General features: G+C 50.2%; 1 protein-coding gene across 1 annotated transcript in view; it reads right to left on the bottom strand.

Annotated features, from left to right (window-relative positions):
• Positions 1 to 16,999, bottom strand: part of ERCC6 (ERCC excision repair 6, chromatin remodeling factor) — a 69,470-nt gene that overhangs the window by 11,604 nt on the left and 40,867 nt on the right. The window contains exons 9-12 of the mRNA XM_040970330.1: positions 7,957 to 8,127; positions 7,354 to 7,530; positions 1,813 to 1,929; positions 548 to 643 (exon numbers count right to left, since the gene is read on the bottom strand). Of these exons, the coding sequence (XP_040826264.1) occupies positions 548 to 643; positions 1,813 to 1,929; positions 7,354 to 7,530; positions 7,957 to 8,127 (561 nt within the window). The remainder of the gene's footprint in view (positions 1 to 547; positions 644 to 1,812; positions 1,930 to 7,353; positions 7,531 to 7,956; positions 8,128 to 16,999) is intronic.

Below are 16,999 nucleotides of genomic sequence, written 5' to 3'. Positions count from 1 at the left end.
CTGAGAAGATACTGTCCAGGGCTCGCCACAGGTGGGGGCACAAGGCTTGGGGGACACAGAGAGAGCACGAGCAGCCTCCTCTCCCCTTGTGGACAGCGAGAACTGGAGGGTAGAAGCTGAGCCAGAGGCACGTCGGGTTCCCAATCCACAGGGGTTCACAGATGCTCAGGGGACCCCAGACTCCTTGGGAAGCTGATGAGACCTAGGAACTCTCAGATGAATAAACACGGCCTCACTGCCAGGAAAGCCCAGCCAGGTACCCCACACCCATCCATGCACCAGATAAGACACTCGAGAGTAGCAGAACCCCGCATCCCTTTGGCCCTGCGTCTGGGTTTCAGCTCCACAGCACATGGCTTTGCAACCTTCCCCCGGTCACCCAACTCAGCACCTTAACTTCTTCAACCTGTAAGCTGTGTCTCACACCTCCTATGTGGGACCACACGTGAATGAGCCGTGACGACTTTTCCCGAAGAGCCTGGAACATTCCAGAAATGCATTTCCCTCCCACTTTCCCAGGTCCTCTGGCTTCTGTTCCTTCACTAACCTGCATCTCTCCATTAAGGATGTCATACACTTCTTTGGAATCAATAAAATTCTGGTAGACTTTATGTTGCTCGTCTGTGAGACGGCAAAATAAGACCTATATGGGGGAGAAAAAGTATACTTTTAAAAATAAAAGAAGAAAATAAAACATCAACTGAATTTGCTATCCCAAGAGCACAGCATTTGTAGCTTTGGTAAGGTACTGGTCACTGGAACAATGGCAGAGCACAAGCCACGCTGCAGAAGAGCACAGCCCAGCCTCACACCAGCCCCTCTGTCCCTTAGTCCATCCACACCTCGGGGCATCCCAGTGCCCACCAGGACGGGAAGTCTGGCTTCCTGCTCACAGCAAGTGCAGTGGCTGGATGCAAAGACCATGCCCACCCACCCCAGCACTGGCGTGCTCATCCAGGTCCAAACCTGAGAAGCTCCATTTGGAATTCTCTTTCCAAGTTGCTTGGCATGGGTCCCAAGCTTATCAGATCCACCTCCAACCACAGCTCTCCTTTTCCAGGCCAGTGGGGATGACGACCCCGCAGCACAGGCTGGCCAATGTCCCGACTCCCAACCCCTTTCTGCCTCCACTGGAGCACATGGCTTTGACTGTGTCTTCCCTGGCAGTCGCTTTCTCACAGGAGTCCTTGCAGGCACCCCATGGCTCTTTCTGCGTCTACCAGCAGGTGCTGGGCAGAAGGGACAGTCTCTTACCCAGATTAAGATGCCATAGCAGGACGGAAAGGAGAAGGATGGCCCTCTCAATGCCTCAGCCTCAGGGCCTGGGCCCTTGGCTCTGGATCCCCATCCCCAGGTCAGCAGGGCCTCCTGACCTGCCCTCCAGCCAGCAATCCCCCGCCCTCCTCACTGCTCCCCTCCCCGGCCCAGGCTTCTAGCCTCAGCCATGCTGGTTTCCCTGCTGGTTTTTGGTGGACTGAAGCACTGTCCTGTCGGTCCTCTGGCACACACTTCCTCCTGGCCACACTGTTCATTCTGCACCTTCTGGACCCTTCTGAGAGGCCCACTTCCCGGAGTTCCTGCCCTTGGTACTCCCCAACCCTCTGACCTGTTCCCAGGGTTCCCAGCACCTAGTGTCACCTGACATCTGCTGAACTCATCTCATCCGGGATTCTCTCTCCCTTCAAGGAACGCTGAGTGTTGGGAGCACAAACATGCTAGGTTCCAAACTCAGAACCACAGTACAGCAGGCTCTGAGTGCAATGTGCGCAGGCAGACGGGGCTGAGGGAGACGCGGCCCTGGGCCTTACACACCTGTTCATTTTTGTCTGGCAAAGAAAGGCTCATCTTGACATCTGACTTCATCCTCCGCAGCAGGTACGGGTTGATGGTGTCTCGTAAGACGCAGGCGCACTTGTAAGCAGTTTTCACCTTTAATCAGAGAAAGGAGCGAGCGGATCACTCCAATGATTCCAAGTGACCAGTGTGCTATAAAATTGTTTGGAAATGGTTTGGGAAAACAACAAAATGGTCCTATGCACTTCAGGAGGGGTGTCTCTCATCACAATACCATCAGTTAAAACAACCCATCTTATTAACAACCAAAGGAACAGGCAGGAACTCGTGCCTCCTCCTTCTCTGCTGATTACGCTCACACAGGTAAACCCTAAGGCACACTCTTCATCACCCTCTAGGGGGCAAACTGCCTTCCCACGGGTCACTGTTGATAATCCTGTATCCTCCAAGGCTACGACTAAGATCAAAGCGAAAGGGAAGGCGTGCTGGAGTGCTGCCCTGAGAGCCCAGCAGGTGACCTGCAGGGATGAGGCCGCTGGAGACGGCAGAGTGCCTGTGGCAGCTCTGGGACCCCAGAGCCCGCAAGGGAGCAGGGCGGCCTGGTGGTCACGCCCATGGCGGGCAGTAACTGCACGCAGGGAAACAGTGTCCAACGGTCCTGGCCACCACTGTCTCTGCCAATCAGAGGAACAGATGAACAAGTCCATCAACTACTGACAGATCAAAGAGAAATAGCCCAGAGACTTAATCATTTAACTACTTGTCATTTCATGGAAAAAGAAAATTTCAACTGTAATTTAAATATAAGAAAGTTAACTTCAAAAAGAAAAAAGAAAGTTAACTTCAAAATGAATAATAAGAGACTTACCATAAGACACACAGAAAAATTCAAGTTAAAAAAAATGACACATCAAAAATAAAACTAAGATGAAATGTACATATACGTCATTTTATGAGCAAGCTATGTATGGACTTCCAGACAAAAAGTTTTGCCCAGATGCTGAAGCCGTTTGACAGCAAGAAGTGGACACCTCCCTCTCCTCCCCTGTGCACAGAGGAGAAAACAAAACAAAACAAAAAAACTGAAGCATCTGTCCCACCCACCTTCCTCCATACCCAAACCTCCTCACCCTAGGCAGGGGCCCACCTGGGCTTGCATCCCTGTCAACTACGTAAATAACATCACATAGAAAATTAAAAATGTCTGCACCAAAAGAACTTACCTATTTTAAAAACAGGGGGAAAAAAATAGCAAGAGATCTCCCCCATCTGCTGGTTCCTTCCCCCAAAGGAGCACAAGGCTGGGGCTGGGAAGGCTGGAGCCCAGAGCTAGGAACACAGTCCAGGTGCGTCTCAGCCGGCTCACCCGACTTCTTCCAACTGCAGAGCCGTGCTCTCAGGCGAGCTGCAAAGCACTGGGTCTGTAACTTCACTGTGAAGTGAGGGTGACCAGACTGAGACACAGACCCTCCTCTGGGTGGTGACGCTCTCCCCTCACCCTCCTTGGCTTTGTGGGTCACTGGCTCAGTCACCTCTTCTCCTAGAAGCAGACAGTGTGTGCCGCCCTTGTCACCCTGCTCTGGGACCCCATTTATTTATCACATTGCCTCTACCCTCCTTCTGAGGGAACTGGAAACTTCTGGTTCCAGCTCCTCCTGCCAAGCTAAAAACCCATGAGCACCTGCAGACAAGCCATGATCCCAGCATCCAACAGCACACGGCTGAGCAAATACAACCACCTCTCCCCAGAACCTCACTATCCTTACAGGCAAAAATAAGGATGGCAGCCTACCCTCCCCACCCCTGCCCCATCCTTAATATTCCACAGCCAACTGCGGTGCAGACGTCCAATGAGAAACTCCAGAAACAACTCATAAGTCTTCAACTGCATGCCATGCTGAGGAGTGTGACTAAATCCCACCAGTGCTCTTGGCCCAGTGTGTCCGAGTTGCTCACTGTCTCCATTGCTGGGTGGCCAGGGATGACATTACAGAGTTGGCACACAGGACACTGTGCTCCACTGTTTCTGGCATGCACCAGGGGTCCTGGAACACAGCCTCTGCTACTCGGGGAGGACCTGCTCCCTCACTGGGTGGGGTCCTGGAAGGGCACAGTCCCAGCCCGTCTGTGTTAGAAGCTGTGAGATGAGGGCTTGTAGCCAGGCTCATTGTGAGGATTTGTACTTCCAGCTCATCAGAAAGGTCCTTGCAGAGGTTCACTGAGGCGCCCCATGCTGCTGGACATGAGGAAGCTGTGTGGCCATGGGGGCCTTGGTGCATTTACAGGTTTCCCAGCACGTCTTCACAAGGGACTTCCTGACTCCAGAGATGTGCTCATGCTACGGTTTAGCAATCTGGTGCTGTTGGTCTACCAAGTAAAACCTCTGGCTGTCATGTCTGCACCCATTCTGGATGCCACTTTGAGTCCCAGCTGCTCCACTTCTGATCCAGCTCCCTGCTAATGTGCCTGGGAAAGCAGCAGAGGATGGCCCAAGTCCTTGGGCCCCTGTACTCATGTGAGAGACCTAAAATAAGCTCCTGGCTTCAGATCAGCCCGGTTCCAGCCACTGCGGCCATTTGGGGCAGTGATGTGAGATGAGAAAGATGTCTCTCTCTCTCTCTCCTAACACTTTCTTTCAAATAAATTTTAAAAGTTAATTTTAAAACACCTGTCCCAAAACCTAAGCCATCAGAGCCAGCATCACTGACAGTGGGCAAGTAGGCCTATGACAGCCTCACAGGAGAAGTTGGGGTCATGAAAGGCCAAAGAAGGGTCAGAGGCAAAACTCTGGGGGTCCAGAAGCTTCTAGAACCGCTGGCAGGGCATCCGTGACTAGACATTCGGTAACAGAATCCCACCAACGTTCCATGTCCCCTGACTCTGAGGTTTACAGCGCTCACTTTTCGGGATGTGCTCAGAAGACAAGAGGAATCCATGTACATTGAACCCGTGTCATCAGGGAGGGAGGAGGCGGCAAGTGCAGAAACAATATTGGCAAAATGCTCTGAGGTGGCGGATCTGCGGGCAGCGCCAGGGAGCTTTCAGCGAGTCTGTGCAACTTTCAGTTTGGTTTATAATCATCTCCAGCTGGAAAGCTTTGTATTTGGGGGGTTCCCCAAACCACCCCCCCTCAAAAAAAAGAAAGAAACAAACAAAGTGTAACTGAAGGACTGCGGGGACTTAGAGGAACAGAGCCTGACAAAAGTTAATTAAGTCACTCTGGGCAGCCTCTGCAGAGGCCTCTGTGGTCACCAGAGCTTCCTCGTGTCCACAGCACTGGGGACACGTCCACAAACCTCTGCAAGGGCCTCTGCGGTGAGCAGGGAGCAGCATCCCTGCAGTGGGCCTGGATGCCCAGGGAAGATGACAATTCTGTGCAACCTGAGGCCGAGTGAAACTGCGACACCATCTCCACTACAGACGTCAACGCGGACACTGGCATGTAAACACAGGCCTCACCGAGTGGGATGCGGGCGACACCGTGGCTTCCAGAACACTCAAGGCTCAGTGTCTGTGCTGGACAGCCATGACGTAAATGCTGAAGCTGGAGCTGTTAGATTTACCCTGATGGAAAACCCCGGAACTGTTTTATGTGGCATCTGAAACCTCTTATCATTTCCAATATAATAAGCAAGTGTTCTGGCTATTTTTGGTTTTCAATTCGACAAGCACTGAATTGTAGCTATTAGAATAAAATTTCTGAACTAGAAAAAATAGTGACAATGAAAATATACATTTACTCTGGAGCCAGCAGTGTGGTGCAGCACGCTAGGCTGCTGCTTACAACGTCAGCATTGTGAGGAGTGGCTCAAGCACTGGCCCTGAAGACCAACAGGACCCCCACCATTTTAGACCCAGCATGGCTTTCCTTAGGCTTCAGTTTCCTAAAAGTTTTATTTCTGTAAGTTTTGCACTCTTTGGTTCTGCACCCAATTTTGTTTCCGCCACTTTGCCACAACCCTACTGTCCACCAATCCCATCTGCTGTAGCCTTGTGGCACTGAACCTGACGGCCCTATCCACCAATCCCTTGAGGCCCCGAGTCCCTGGCCCCCACCCACCCACCAACCATGTCTACCAATCCACACCAGTCCCATGCTGCCAACATCCGCCCCTATGCTATAAAAACACTCCCTTCATTCTTCTCTCTGCTTCTGCCTCTCCGTGCAGCCTTCTCTCTCCACTCGAATTAAGACCTGCTGTATGATCCGCTGCGTTGGGCGCTTGGGTTTGTGGTGATATTTCCTAATAAGCATCCTATGTGGCACTGTTCCACTTCTAACTCAGCTCGTTGCCACTGTTCCTGGAAAGGCCATGGAGGACGGGGCCCCTGCCACCCACGTGGGAGATCCTGATGGAGTTCCTGGCCCCTGGCTTCAGCCTGGCCTAGTCCCAGCCATGTGAACATCTGGGGAGTGAACCAGAGGACAGAAGAGTGTCTCTTCCCCCTCTGTCACTCTGCCTTTCAAGGAAATCAATCTCCTCATGAATAAAATTTGAAAATCATTCAGTCAAGACTAAAAGGTATGAAACGTTGTTTTGGTTTTTGAACAATTTTCTGAGGCTGAGGCTTTTCCTATTTAAATACAAGTTACTGCAAAGCACGTGGAGTGTGGGGTGGCATCTCTTCAGGTGGGAGGCTTTATTTCTGGCTGGGCCATGACCCACATGAAGGGGGGGGTGGCAAACACAGAAACCCTGCCTCCCCCAAGGCTGGCGGCTGCCCCAAAAGGCCTCACACCGCCCACACCCGAGCTGTCCTCTGAAGGTCCTGACTATGACAAACCCATTCAGCCTGCTGCCTGGAGCTAGGGCTCAGAGGCCGGCTGCACTGAGCTCCCCCACCCCACACACTCCCTTCACTGCACCTAGGACCTGTACACCCTGCTGGTTCTCCCTGAAATGCCATCTGGTCCCCTCCTTGTCCTCAAGCCAGGCCAAGGCCCTCAGTGCTCTCAGACTTAGTGCTCCATCCCCCCTGCCGTACCCACCTCCCCCGTAAGTGCCCTGCAACCCAGAGTCCCAACATTCTTCCCAGAAGCCCTTGCAGCCCCTGCCCTCCTGGGGCACCACTGTCTCACTGTCCATGTCCCCAGCTGTCACACAGGCATCTTTGGCTCAGCACCACCCATACCCATGGAACATGGCTGCACCCACATCACTGACCTCACTCTGGTGGCCCTTGTCCTAGAATCAGGCTGAGGGCCACCTCTGGGCCCCACCTCGTGCCCGTTTCCCTAAGCATCTCCCTTATTCTGCCCAGGCACAGCACTAGCAGCCCAGGGTGCAGTATGGTACATGATGCCCTCTCCTGGTCACATGACCCCTCTAACTTCTCATCAGACAGAAACATCCCCGGAACAAGCAAGGCCAAAGCTGCCCTCTTCACCTCAGGCAAGGTGAGGTTTCACTCTGGGGCTTTCCTCTGAGTAAAATGTGCTGTTTAAAATCTTCCGTGGGAATGTCTGAATCATCAAGCCAGAGGGATCCATATGGCTGGCCCTCTAAAAGAGCCAGCCAGCATCTTCTCCGTCTGGAATACCCCCAGGCCTCACGTTACCTGCACTGGGGAGGCATTGGAGTAGCCCCCCATGGTGATGGGCACTGAGAACTGCTCCATGAACACGGGCAGGGTGCCCAGCTTCCCGGGGAAGATGAAGTCGAAGAGGGACCACAGCTCCCGGAGGTTGTTCTGCATTGGCGAGCCGGACAGGATGATGCGGTGTGGGGTGCGGAACTGTTGGGTGAGATGAACAGCTCCTTACTGAAGCCACCCTTCCACCCCCCATCCCCCACAGCATCACCAGACAATGCCCATGATGGCCCGCTTGGAGTCACAGACATCGTGGGCAATGACAGGCTTCTCCCTGTGCACAGGTGACTCCCGGGGTCAGGGAGTCTGCTCACTGTGTAGGCTGGCACTAGGGATTAGAGATGCACTGGCACCATTCTAACAATTGGTCCTTACCAGAAGGGATGGGAACCACCATGACTCACAGCAGGAATAAAAGAACTTGCTGCATTAAGGAAAACATGTATTATAAATTCCTCACACAAAGGCCAAGGAAAACACTCAACTGAGATGTCTTACTAAAAGCTGACTGCTCATTCCCAAATAAAAATTCTAGCATCTGCCTAGAAACCTTTGTTACTGAAGTCATACCTGCTTGCAGGCAAGGGTGACAGCGGCGTTTGGATTCCGGATTTTGTGTCCCTCATCCAAGATCACATAGTGCCAGTTGTGCCTGCTAATATCATCTTGCATCAGTCGGATGTAGGAGTAAGAGGTGATCAGAATCCCATGACAGTGAGCAATATCTCGAACTAGTTTCTCCTAAAATTGTGAACCAGGAAAGTTAGCTTTAAATAAGAAATGAGACTAAATGAGCATGACTTAAAATGAAGCCCTTATCGGTGTGATGCAATCAAAAATCACTTTACAAGAAGACAAACAGAAAATGTGTAAGCCTAATTATACATGATCAACACTGGACATGCACTTAAAATTTCATTCAAGGGTAAGGTAGCAAACACCTAACAGTATGATCACTACTTAGGGTGAGGAGGCCGGGGCTTAAAGAGAGAGAGAGAGATTAGAGACTAGCAGAAAAAGTCAGCCCCTACAATGCTGAAATGCTAAATGGGCAATGATTTGAGTCCTGCTGCTCCACTTTCCACCAACTCCCTGCTAATGTACCCGGTAAAGCAATGAAAGATGGCCCAAATGCTAGGGTCCCTGTCACCCATGCAGGATACCTGGAGAGAATTCCTAGCTCCTGGCTTTGACCCTGGCCCAGCTTTGTCTCTTGTGGCCGTTTGGGAGTTGAACCAGTAGATGGAAGATCTTTCTCTCTCTCTGAAACTCTGCCTCAAATAAATCTGTTTTTTAAAGTGATAAAAAGCTGTATTGTGTAAGCAATTAGTCCACTTTTTTTTTTTTCTAAAAACATTGCTTACGTCTATCCTTGTTAGGCTTAAAATCACAACAAGAATGAGAATAAGGAGAACAGCCAAGGCAGAAGGAAGAGATCTGCCCTCCAAGGAAGCCAGCCATCCTGCTCCAAGCACACTGCCCAGGACAGGGCAGCAGACACAGCTGAGCTCTTCAAGGAAACGTAACCAGAAAGGTGGCGGGGGGGAATCAGCAATACAAATATCAGACCAAGGAAACAGGTGGAAAGAGAGAGAATTTAATTGAAGGAGGTCAACACACTAAAGAAGAGCAATGAACCCACAAAGCAAAGAACTTGATGGCACAGGAAGCTCTCCCAGAGGGAATGGAAGACTAAAAAGCCTGAGGACACCTGGGAGTAGAAGTCCTCCGTCTGGTCACCAGCTACCAGCACAGCGTGCGACTACACAAACAACTCTTTGTTTACAAACACTAGGGTCCCAACCAGCAAGCAAGTGAACTCAAGCAACTGAAAAAAGGAAATGAAAGCAGTAATAAGATAATAATAATAATAATAAAGTAGCACAAAGAAAAAAAAAAACAGCAAACATTACCGAAAAGACAAACCCAATAAACCAGCTCATGCAGACTCAGCCCTGGTTCAGCCTCAGCTTCTGGGCCTGAGAACAGACCAAGGAGCATCACCCCTGGTGCAGGGAAGGCAGACGGGCTACCAACCCCACACACCCCAGACCCAGGGGACCTTATAATTAGAAAATCACCAAAATTCACCAAAGAAATAGAAGATGAACGGAATAGACCATCACTGCAGACTCTGAAGAGAGAGCTTATGCTCTTCCCACCAAAAGTCCAAGAGGCCCAGAGTAGGAAGAAAGCCTGGTACTGAAACTGTCCCAGAATACAGACCGTTCTCAGGCTAACACAACCCTATTTCCAAAACGGACAGCACTGCCCACTTCCCCCTGTGCCTGCACGCCTCCTAACTAGGGAGACATTACTTCACAGATAAAATCTACCAACTCATGAATCGAGCAAGGCTTTCACAGGACACAATGGCTAGGTGTTCGGAAGCCCACTAACACAACCAATGTGGTCATGGTCCTCTCACACAGTTCTCTCAAATCCAATGGTTTCCAAAACGGTAATTTTATTAATATCATTGTTAAGAACTGGGACTAAAACATTCCTTAATTCAATAGGGTCTAAAGAAAAGTAGAGCAAAGGCTAGGAAACTATTGAAGGAGCAAAATAGGGAAATGTCAATTTTTTTAAAAGATTTGTTTATTTATTGGAAAGTCAGATATACAAGAGAGGAGGAGAGACAGAGAGGAAGATCTTCCGTCCGATGATTCACTCCCCAAGTGAGCGCAACGGCCGGTGCTATGCCGATCTGAAGCCAGGAGCCAGGAACTTCTTCTGGGTCTCCCACACGGGTGCAGGGTCCCAACTGCTTTCCCAGGCCACAAGCAGGGAGCTGGATGGGAAGTGGGGCTGCCGGGATTAGAACCACCGCCCATATGAGATCCCGGTGCGTTCAAGGTGAAGACTTTAGCCGTTAGGCCACACCGCCGGGCTCGGCAAATGCCATTTCTGAGGTCACGATATACTAGCCATGTGATCAAGCACCTTGTGTCTAAGAAAGGGTCAACAGGTGACAGCTGAGTTTTAACACCCAGTTCCCATTCACAAAGCTCAGGACCTGCACAATAACACCTGTGTGCTGAAGGCCACACCTGGTTTAACCATCCCCCAACTCCCAACCTCGTGACCAACGTAGGGTGCACAGCCGTACAGATATTTGACAGGTGCTCTCAGGGCTCACTTCCACCCCCTCGTCCCCAGCCCCTGCTCAGCTGCTGGGACCCAGAGAAGGCAAGGTCTAAAGAAATGAAGTGCTGGTTTTGTAGTGCAGTGGCTTAGGCCACTACGTGCAATGCTGGAATTTCATATGAGCTCAAAATCCTGGCAGCTTCCTTTCCTTTTATTTATTTTTATTGGAAAGGCAGATTTACAGAGAGAGGAAACAGAAAGCAAGAAAGCAAGATCTTCCATCCGCTGGTTCACTCCTCAAATATCCACAAAGGCCAGAGCTGAGCCAACCCGGAGCCAATCTGAAGCCGGGAGCCAGGAATTTCTTCCGGGTCTCCCATGTGGGTGCAGGGTTTCAAGCTTTGGGCCGTCCTCGACTGCTTTCCCAGACAGCAAGCAGGGAGCTGGATGGGAAGTGGAGCTGTTGGGACACAAACTGGCACCTATGTGGGATCCTGGTGCTTGCAAAGTGAGGATTTGCTGGGCCCACAGTTGCTCCACTTCCAATGCAGCCCTGCTACAGGCCCTGGAAAAAAGCAGTGGCAGCCAGTCCAAGGACTGGGCCCCTGTCACCACCTGGGAGACAGCTCAAGTTTTTGGCTTCTGGCGGCAGGCTGCAGCCTGGCTCAGCCATGACCACCGCAGCCACTTGGGGAGTGAACCAACGGTCCGAAGAGCTTCCTCTTGCTCCCTCTCTCTGTAACCCTTTCAAATAAAACAAATAAATCCTGGAGAAACGAAACAAAACAAAAAAGTAAGAATTAATATATATTTTTTTTTAATGGAGGAAAAAAATCCACAAAGCATACATTGCAACGTTCCCATACCCTCTACTTGGGCAGTGGGTAAGAACGCACGGGGGACTATCTGTGGTCACCTGATTCAGTCTCAGAACTCCAGAAGTGCCCAGATCAGAGTTTGAATAACAGTGGCTTGCTGAATATTATGGACGTCTCTATCCAAACACTTAAGACAAATCATCTCGGGTGGTTTCAAATTAAAAGCTTGTAAAATATGTAACCTCGCCTAGTTTTTGCAATTAATAGGGTGCATCTGCAATTAGCCTGCCTTACTGAAGGCAGTGCTGTTGTCATTACAAGATGTCGGAGAGTGCTGCTGTGATTACGGAGGCTCAGGAGACCAATCCCTCCTAGAGGGCAAACAGTGGACGGGCAGAAAAACAACAGTCATAAATCACGCTGTCAGCCACGGGAGAGCCGCGTGCAGCACAGGCGCATGAAGGCCATTCACGGCAACGCGGCACAGCAGCTTCCGGGGCCAGCATCGGCTGCACCTGCAATTAATTAAAATTTCCTTCAAGCTAAATCTTTAATAAACAAGGATTTGTGCTGACACTGAAGAAAAACCGGGGGCTCCAGCAACAGACTTTTACAACACACCTCGCGGAGCAAGCCTAGCAGCTACCGCGTTTGGTGTCAGGTGTACCCATGGCTCCGTATCACGTGCCCGGTGCTGCAGTGCTATGGTCCTGTGCACATGGACTAGGTCCGAGCTACTGAGGACGCATGAGGCGCCCTGTGGCCCCTTGCCATTGTCATTAGTCATGTCACTTGCCTCCTTTCTACGCTTCTGCAAAACCATGACTTTTCCCTGTCTTCTTTCAGAAAACTGGCCTTCTAAAGCACATGGGGTCCACCTCACAAACCCTGCGTGCCCCCAGTGTAAACACTCCAGTTCACTGCTTCCATCTGTGCAGGCGCAAAGAGGTCTAGGTGAAGGCCGTGACCTCGTCTGATACAGCAGGCATGAGCCTTCTTCCTGAATATACGCTGAGCTCCTCTCAATCTGCAAGAGGAAGAGGCATGCGGTTTCTTTCTTTTCTTTTCTCATTTTAAGATTTATTTATTGGAAAGAGAAAAAGGGAGAAACTCAGAAAGATAGCTTCCATCCAGAAGCTTCCATCTGATCTCCCACAAGGGCAGCTAGGGTCCAAGCACCCAGGCCATCAGCAGTGAACTGGACCCAAAGCGGAGCAGCCAGGACATAAACTGTTACCCACCTGGGATGCCAGTGTCACAGGTAGCAGCTTTATGTGCTATATCCCTTTCTTGGTTTATAACAGCTATTAAGAACTACTTGGTCAAATGTTACATACAATGACTATAATCTCTAAGTGTAAACCTAGTTATTCAATTAACCCTCACAAAATTACCAGGAAATACCTATTTGGCGGGTAAACAACGGGGCTCAGTGAAACCAAGTGGCCTGCCTAATGTCCCATACAGCTATAAACAGCATACCAGGACTCCCCACTCTGATACAGTAACTATGAAACCTGGGCTCTCCGGTCTGGTGCGATGGCCCAGTAGCTAAAGTCATTGCCTTGCATCCACCAGGATCCCATATGGGCACCGATTTGTGTCCCTGATGCTCCACCTGCCATCTAACTCCCTGCTTGGTGGTCTGGGAAAGCAGCTGAGGACGGCCCAAAGCCTTGGGACCCTGCACCTGCATGGGAGACCCGGAAGAGGCTCCTGACTCCTAGCTCTTTGGAACAGTTCAGCTCCAGCCATTGCGGCCACTTGGGAAGTGGGCCAGGGGGTGGAAGACCTTCCTTTGTCTCTCCTCTCTCTGTAAATCTGCCTTTTCAATCAAAAAACTAAATCTTAGAAAAAAAAAAAGAAGAAAGAAAACCACACTGGCCCCTCAGTGCTCTGTGCCACTGCTGCTTATCCACTCTTACGTCTCCGAAGAGCCGGGACTGATCAAAACAAGGCAAAACTCTGAGTTCTCCAAAAATCTTCCTGAGAATGACTACCCACATAGCAAATAAACGAATAAAAAGTACAATGAGAACTGCGACAACTGCCACAGACGAGAAGCGACTTCTCATTACACAGCTGCCCACACACTGGGCACGAAGGGAATGCAACCGCCTTACTAACTGAATGAGCTTTACTTCAAGGTACTGCAGACGGCACCTCCCGCTGTGAGCCAGGGGTACGCATCACTACTGACCGCTCCCCCATCCTCACGTACACTCTATTTCCCCCAGAAAACAGCTGGCCTTCACAAACACCATCTACCTGCTGAGCACCACCATCCTGACATCTGGAAGGTAGTGGTGGTGACTGTCGTCTGGAACATTAACAGTGACCAACTCACACAGAGAAAATCTTAGGTTTCCATTCAATACACTTTAAACTGACCATTACAGGAGATTCAGAGGCCTGCGAGATTATTTATCAAATGAGACTGGCTCAAACTAATTTACATATGCTTATTTCTTTTTCCTGTATTACTGCTGGGTGTGCACTCGGTCTCCCATTCAAGTACTAACCAGGCCCGACCCTGCTTAGCTTCCGAGATCAGACGAGATCGGGCGCGTTCAGGGTGGTATGGCCGTAGACTGGGTGTGCACTCGGAAAACGCTAATTACGCCGACCAAGACACAACTGATGAAAACAACAGGGCGAAAGCAGGGAAGCAATGAGGGGAAGAATGAGGTGTGCTCAATTTCGGGGACTGTTAGGTTTTCTTAGATCTGACCTCCAAATAAGAAAGCTTTATTACTTAGTTATATCAGCTATGACAGGGCATTACGAACATAATGTACTTGAATGAGCAAAATAATTAGTATTACTCTTAACTATTTCACTATTTATCATGAGAAAGGCAGATTTACAGAGAAAAGGAGAGACAGAGAAAGGTCTTCCATCCACTTAGTCCTCAAATGGCCATCATGGCCAGAGCTGAGCCAATCCAAAATCAGGAGCCAGGAGCTTCATCCAGTTCTCCCATGTGGGTGCAGGGTCCCAAGGCTTTGGGTCGTCCTTGACTGGTTTCCCAGGCCACAAGCAGGGAGCTGGATGGGAAGTGGAGCAGCTGGGACTTGAACTGGCGCCTTTTTGAAGTCCTGGCACTTGTGATTAGCCAATTAAGCTTTCACATCGGTCCTACTCTTGACCATTTCTGAGGGGAATTTTGTTCTCCTCTTTTCGCCCAGTACTCAATATTGCTATGCCAGAAAGCCGAGTTACATCGAGCCAGAATGTCCCCTTGCATCTGGACAGGGAAATCTCAGCCAGTTAGACATCAACACGGTATTTGAAATATGAATTAAGAAATGCAGAATCTTGGGCCCGGCGCAGTGGCGCAGTGGTTAAGGTCCTCGCCTTGCACGCCCGGGATCCCATATGGGCGCCGGTTCTATCCCGGCAGCCCCGCTTCCCTTCCAGCTCCCTGCCTGTGGCCCGGGAGAGCAGTCGAGGACAGCCCAAAGCCTTGGGACCCTGCACCCGCGTGGGAGACCGGGAAGAAGTTCCTGGATCCTGGCTTCGGATCGGCATAGCATCGGCCGTTGTGCTCACTTGGGGAGTGAATCATCGGATGGAAGATCTTCCTCTCTGTCTCTCCTATCTGTATATCCGCCTTTCCAATAAAAAAATAATAAAAATAAATCTTTAAAAAAAGAAATGCAGAATCTAACACACACACGGGGCCGAGGTCAAGAGCAACACAGAAAAGGCAGAGCAGGGCACCGGATGCGACTCAGGGGTTTGAGTCTTAATGCCACCAATAAGGACTGCTCCAAGATCTACTATCAGATTCTCAAATGTGTCATCACCACAAATAATTAACAGATCCCAGCATTAATCTTTGGTTGGTTATTCTAAGGCAACAGCATGGCTTGAAAGACAAAAAAGGACATTTCCAGGGCATGGAAGAGCTTTCGCTGGCCTTTTGAATAAATAAAAAGTACAACTTTCACCTTTTTGCCTAACAGCTTTCATTGTCAGAGATACAAGACATTTTACAATGGAACAGAAGGGACATCAAGATACGGAACAGAATGCTGAAATGAATCCAGTAGTTCTGAATAGCCAGAATCCTGTAGTAACAAACTGTGAGAAAGATACAGAGCAGGCAATTCCCCAGGGGCCTATTCAGGAACACAAGACTTCAAAGACAGTTAACCTCCCTCACACAAGCTTCAAGTTCACGTCCTTGAAAATAAGACCACCGACAAGAACGGTTGTCAGCAAGGTTGTGCAGCGCGGGACTGGCTGGATGCACGGCCACCCCAGAAGGTGGGTTCCCCACAAGCACAGCGGAGCGTCTGCTCTTGAAGATTTTGCTGGAACCTAAGGCTCTCCAAAGGTACACTGAGCTGTCAAGCCTGTCTCTGTCCGTCAGCAATGCATCTGGGCTCCATGAAGGCCCCAGGGACCGAGGGTGTGCAGGGGAGTGCAGCACCAGGGGGTGCGGGACACACACGCACTCACTAGACAGAAGGCAGGAACATCGGCTCATCTACCACAGGATTCTGCACCCTAAAGCACTAAGGGATAGACATATTATTAGACGATGGGAAAGAACAAAGGAAATGGGTGGCATGGTACGTGTACAAACCAAAGTCTCACCAGAAAATCAGTCCAGGCTATTAGTCTCATGTTGCCAAATACAACTTCTCTAAAATGCAAATGTTGGCGCTGGTGTTGTGGTGGAGCGCATTAAGCTGCTGCCTGCAACAGCAGCAACCCAGATGAGCACTGGTTCCAGTCCTGGCTGCTCCATTTCCAATCTAGCTCCCCGCTGATGCGCAGGGAGAGTAGGGGAAGATGTCCCATGTGCTGGGCTCCTGCGTCCAATGAGAAACTTGGAAGAAGCTCCAGACTTGTGGCTTCAGCCCAAGTACAGACAGCTCAGACCAGTGCAGCCATTTGGGGAATGAAACAGCATATGAAAGGTCCCTCTCTGTCTCCCTCCTTCTACTTATCAAATATATTAATATTTTTTTTAAAAAAAATAAAATCTGTTTCTTCATTGGTTGGCTTAACTAGTTAGTGTCCAGTTCCCTATGGGCAACGTTGGCTGGTTTGAACAAAAACCGTTAGTAAAAGCCGATTTCCATCTCCCCTTACCTGAGTTACCAAATCATTGGACATTCCCAATCCACTTCCATGCAAATGCCTGCTCTGCCAGAATCATGGGACACAAGGGAACTTGCAGCAAACGAGGTGTGGGCAAATTACAGGTTCTGGCACTGGGGTTCCTGAGTACGCAGCCTGGGAAGGAACGTTCCACTGCTCCCATAGGGGCAGTGATTCCTGGGGTGCAGAACAGCTCACTCAGGAGTTCATAGGACTCCAGAAAAGAACCCCAGAACTGGGGCTAGCACTGTGGCACCATGGATTAGGTACCACCTGTAACACGAGCAGGTGATTCAAATCCTGGCCATTTCACTTCCTATCCAGCATCCTGCCAATGTATCTGGGAAGGCAGCACTGGTTGCCCAAGTGCTCGGGCTGCTCTACCACAGGGAGCTTATCCCAAGTGCTCAGGTAGCTCTACCCGCATGGGACAGCGGCGCACAGCCTCAGCCACTGTAACCACTTGGGAAGTGAAGATCTAGCTCTCTCCTCCTCCCCCCCTTTTTCTGTAACTCTCTCACAAATTAAAAAACAAACAAACAAAAAACTTTAAAAATTTAGGGGCTAGCACATCGCTGCAGCAGGTTAAT

Source organism: Ochotona curzoniae, unplaced genomic scaffold, assembly GCF_017591425.1.
Source record: "Ochotona curzoniae isolate NIBS_2020 unplaced genomic scaffold, NIBS_Ocur_1.0 scaffold_4763, whole genome shotgun sequence".
In the NCBI taxonomy this organism is placed as follows: domain Eukaryota; kingdom Metazoa; phylum Chordata; class Mammalia; order Lagomorpha; family Ochotonidae; genus Ochotona; species Ochotona curzoniae.
Note: the sequence above shows the minus strand (reverse complement) of the source record. Positions and strands in the feature narration are given on the sequence as shown.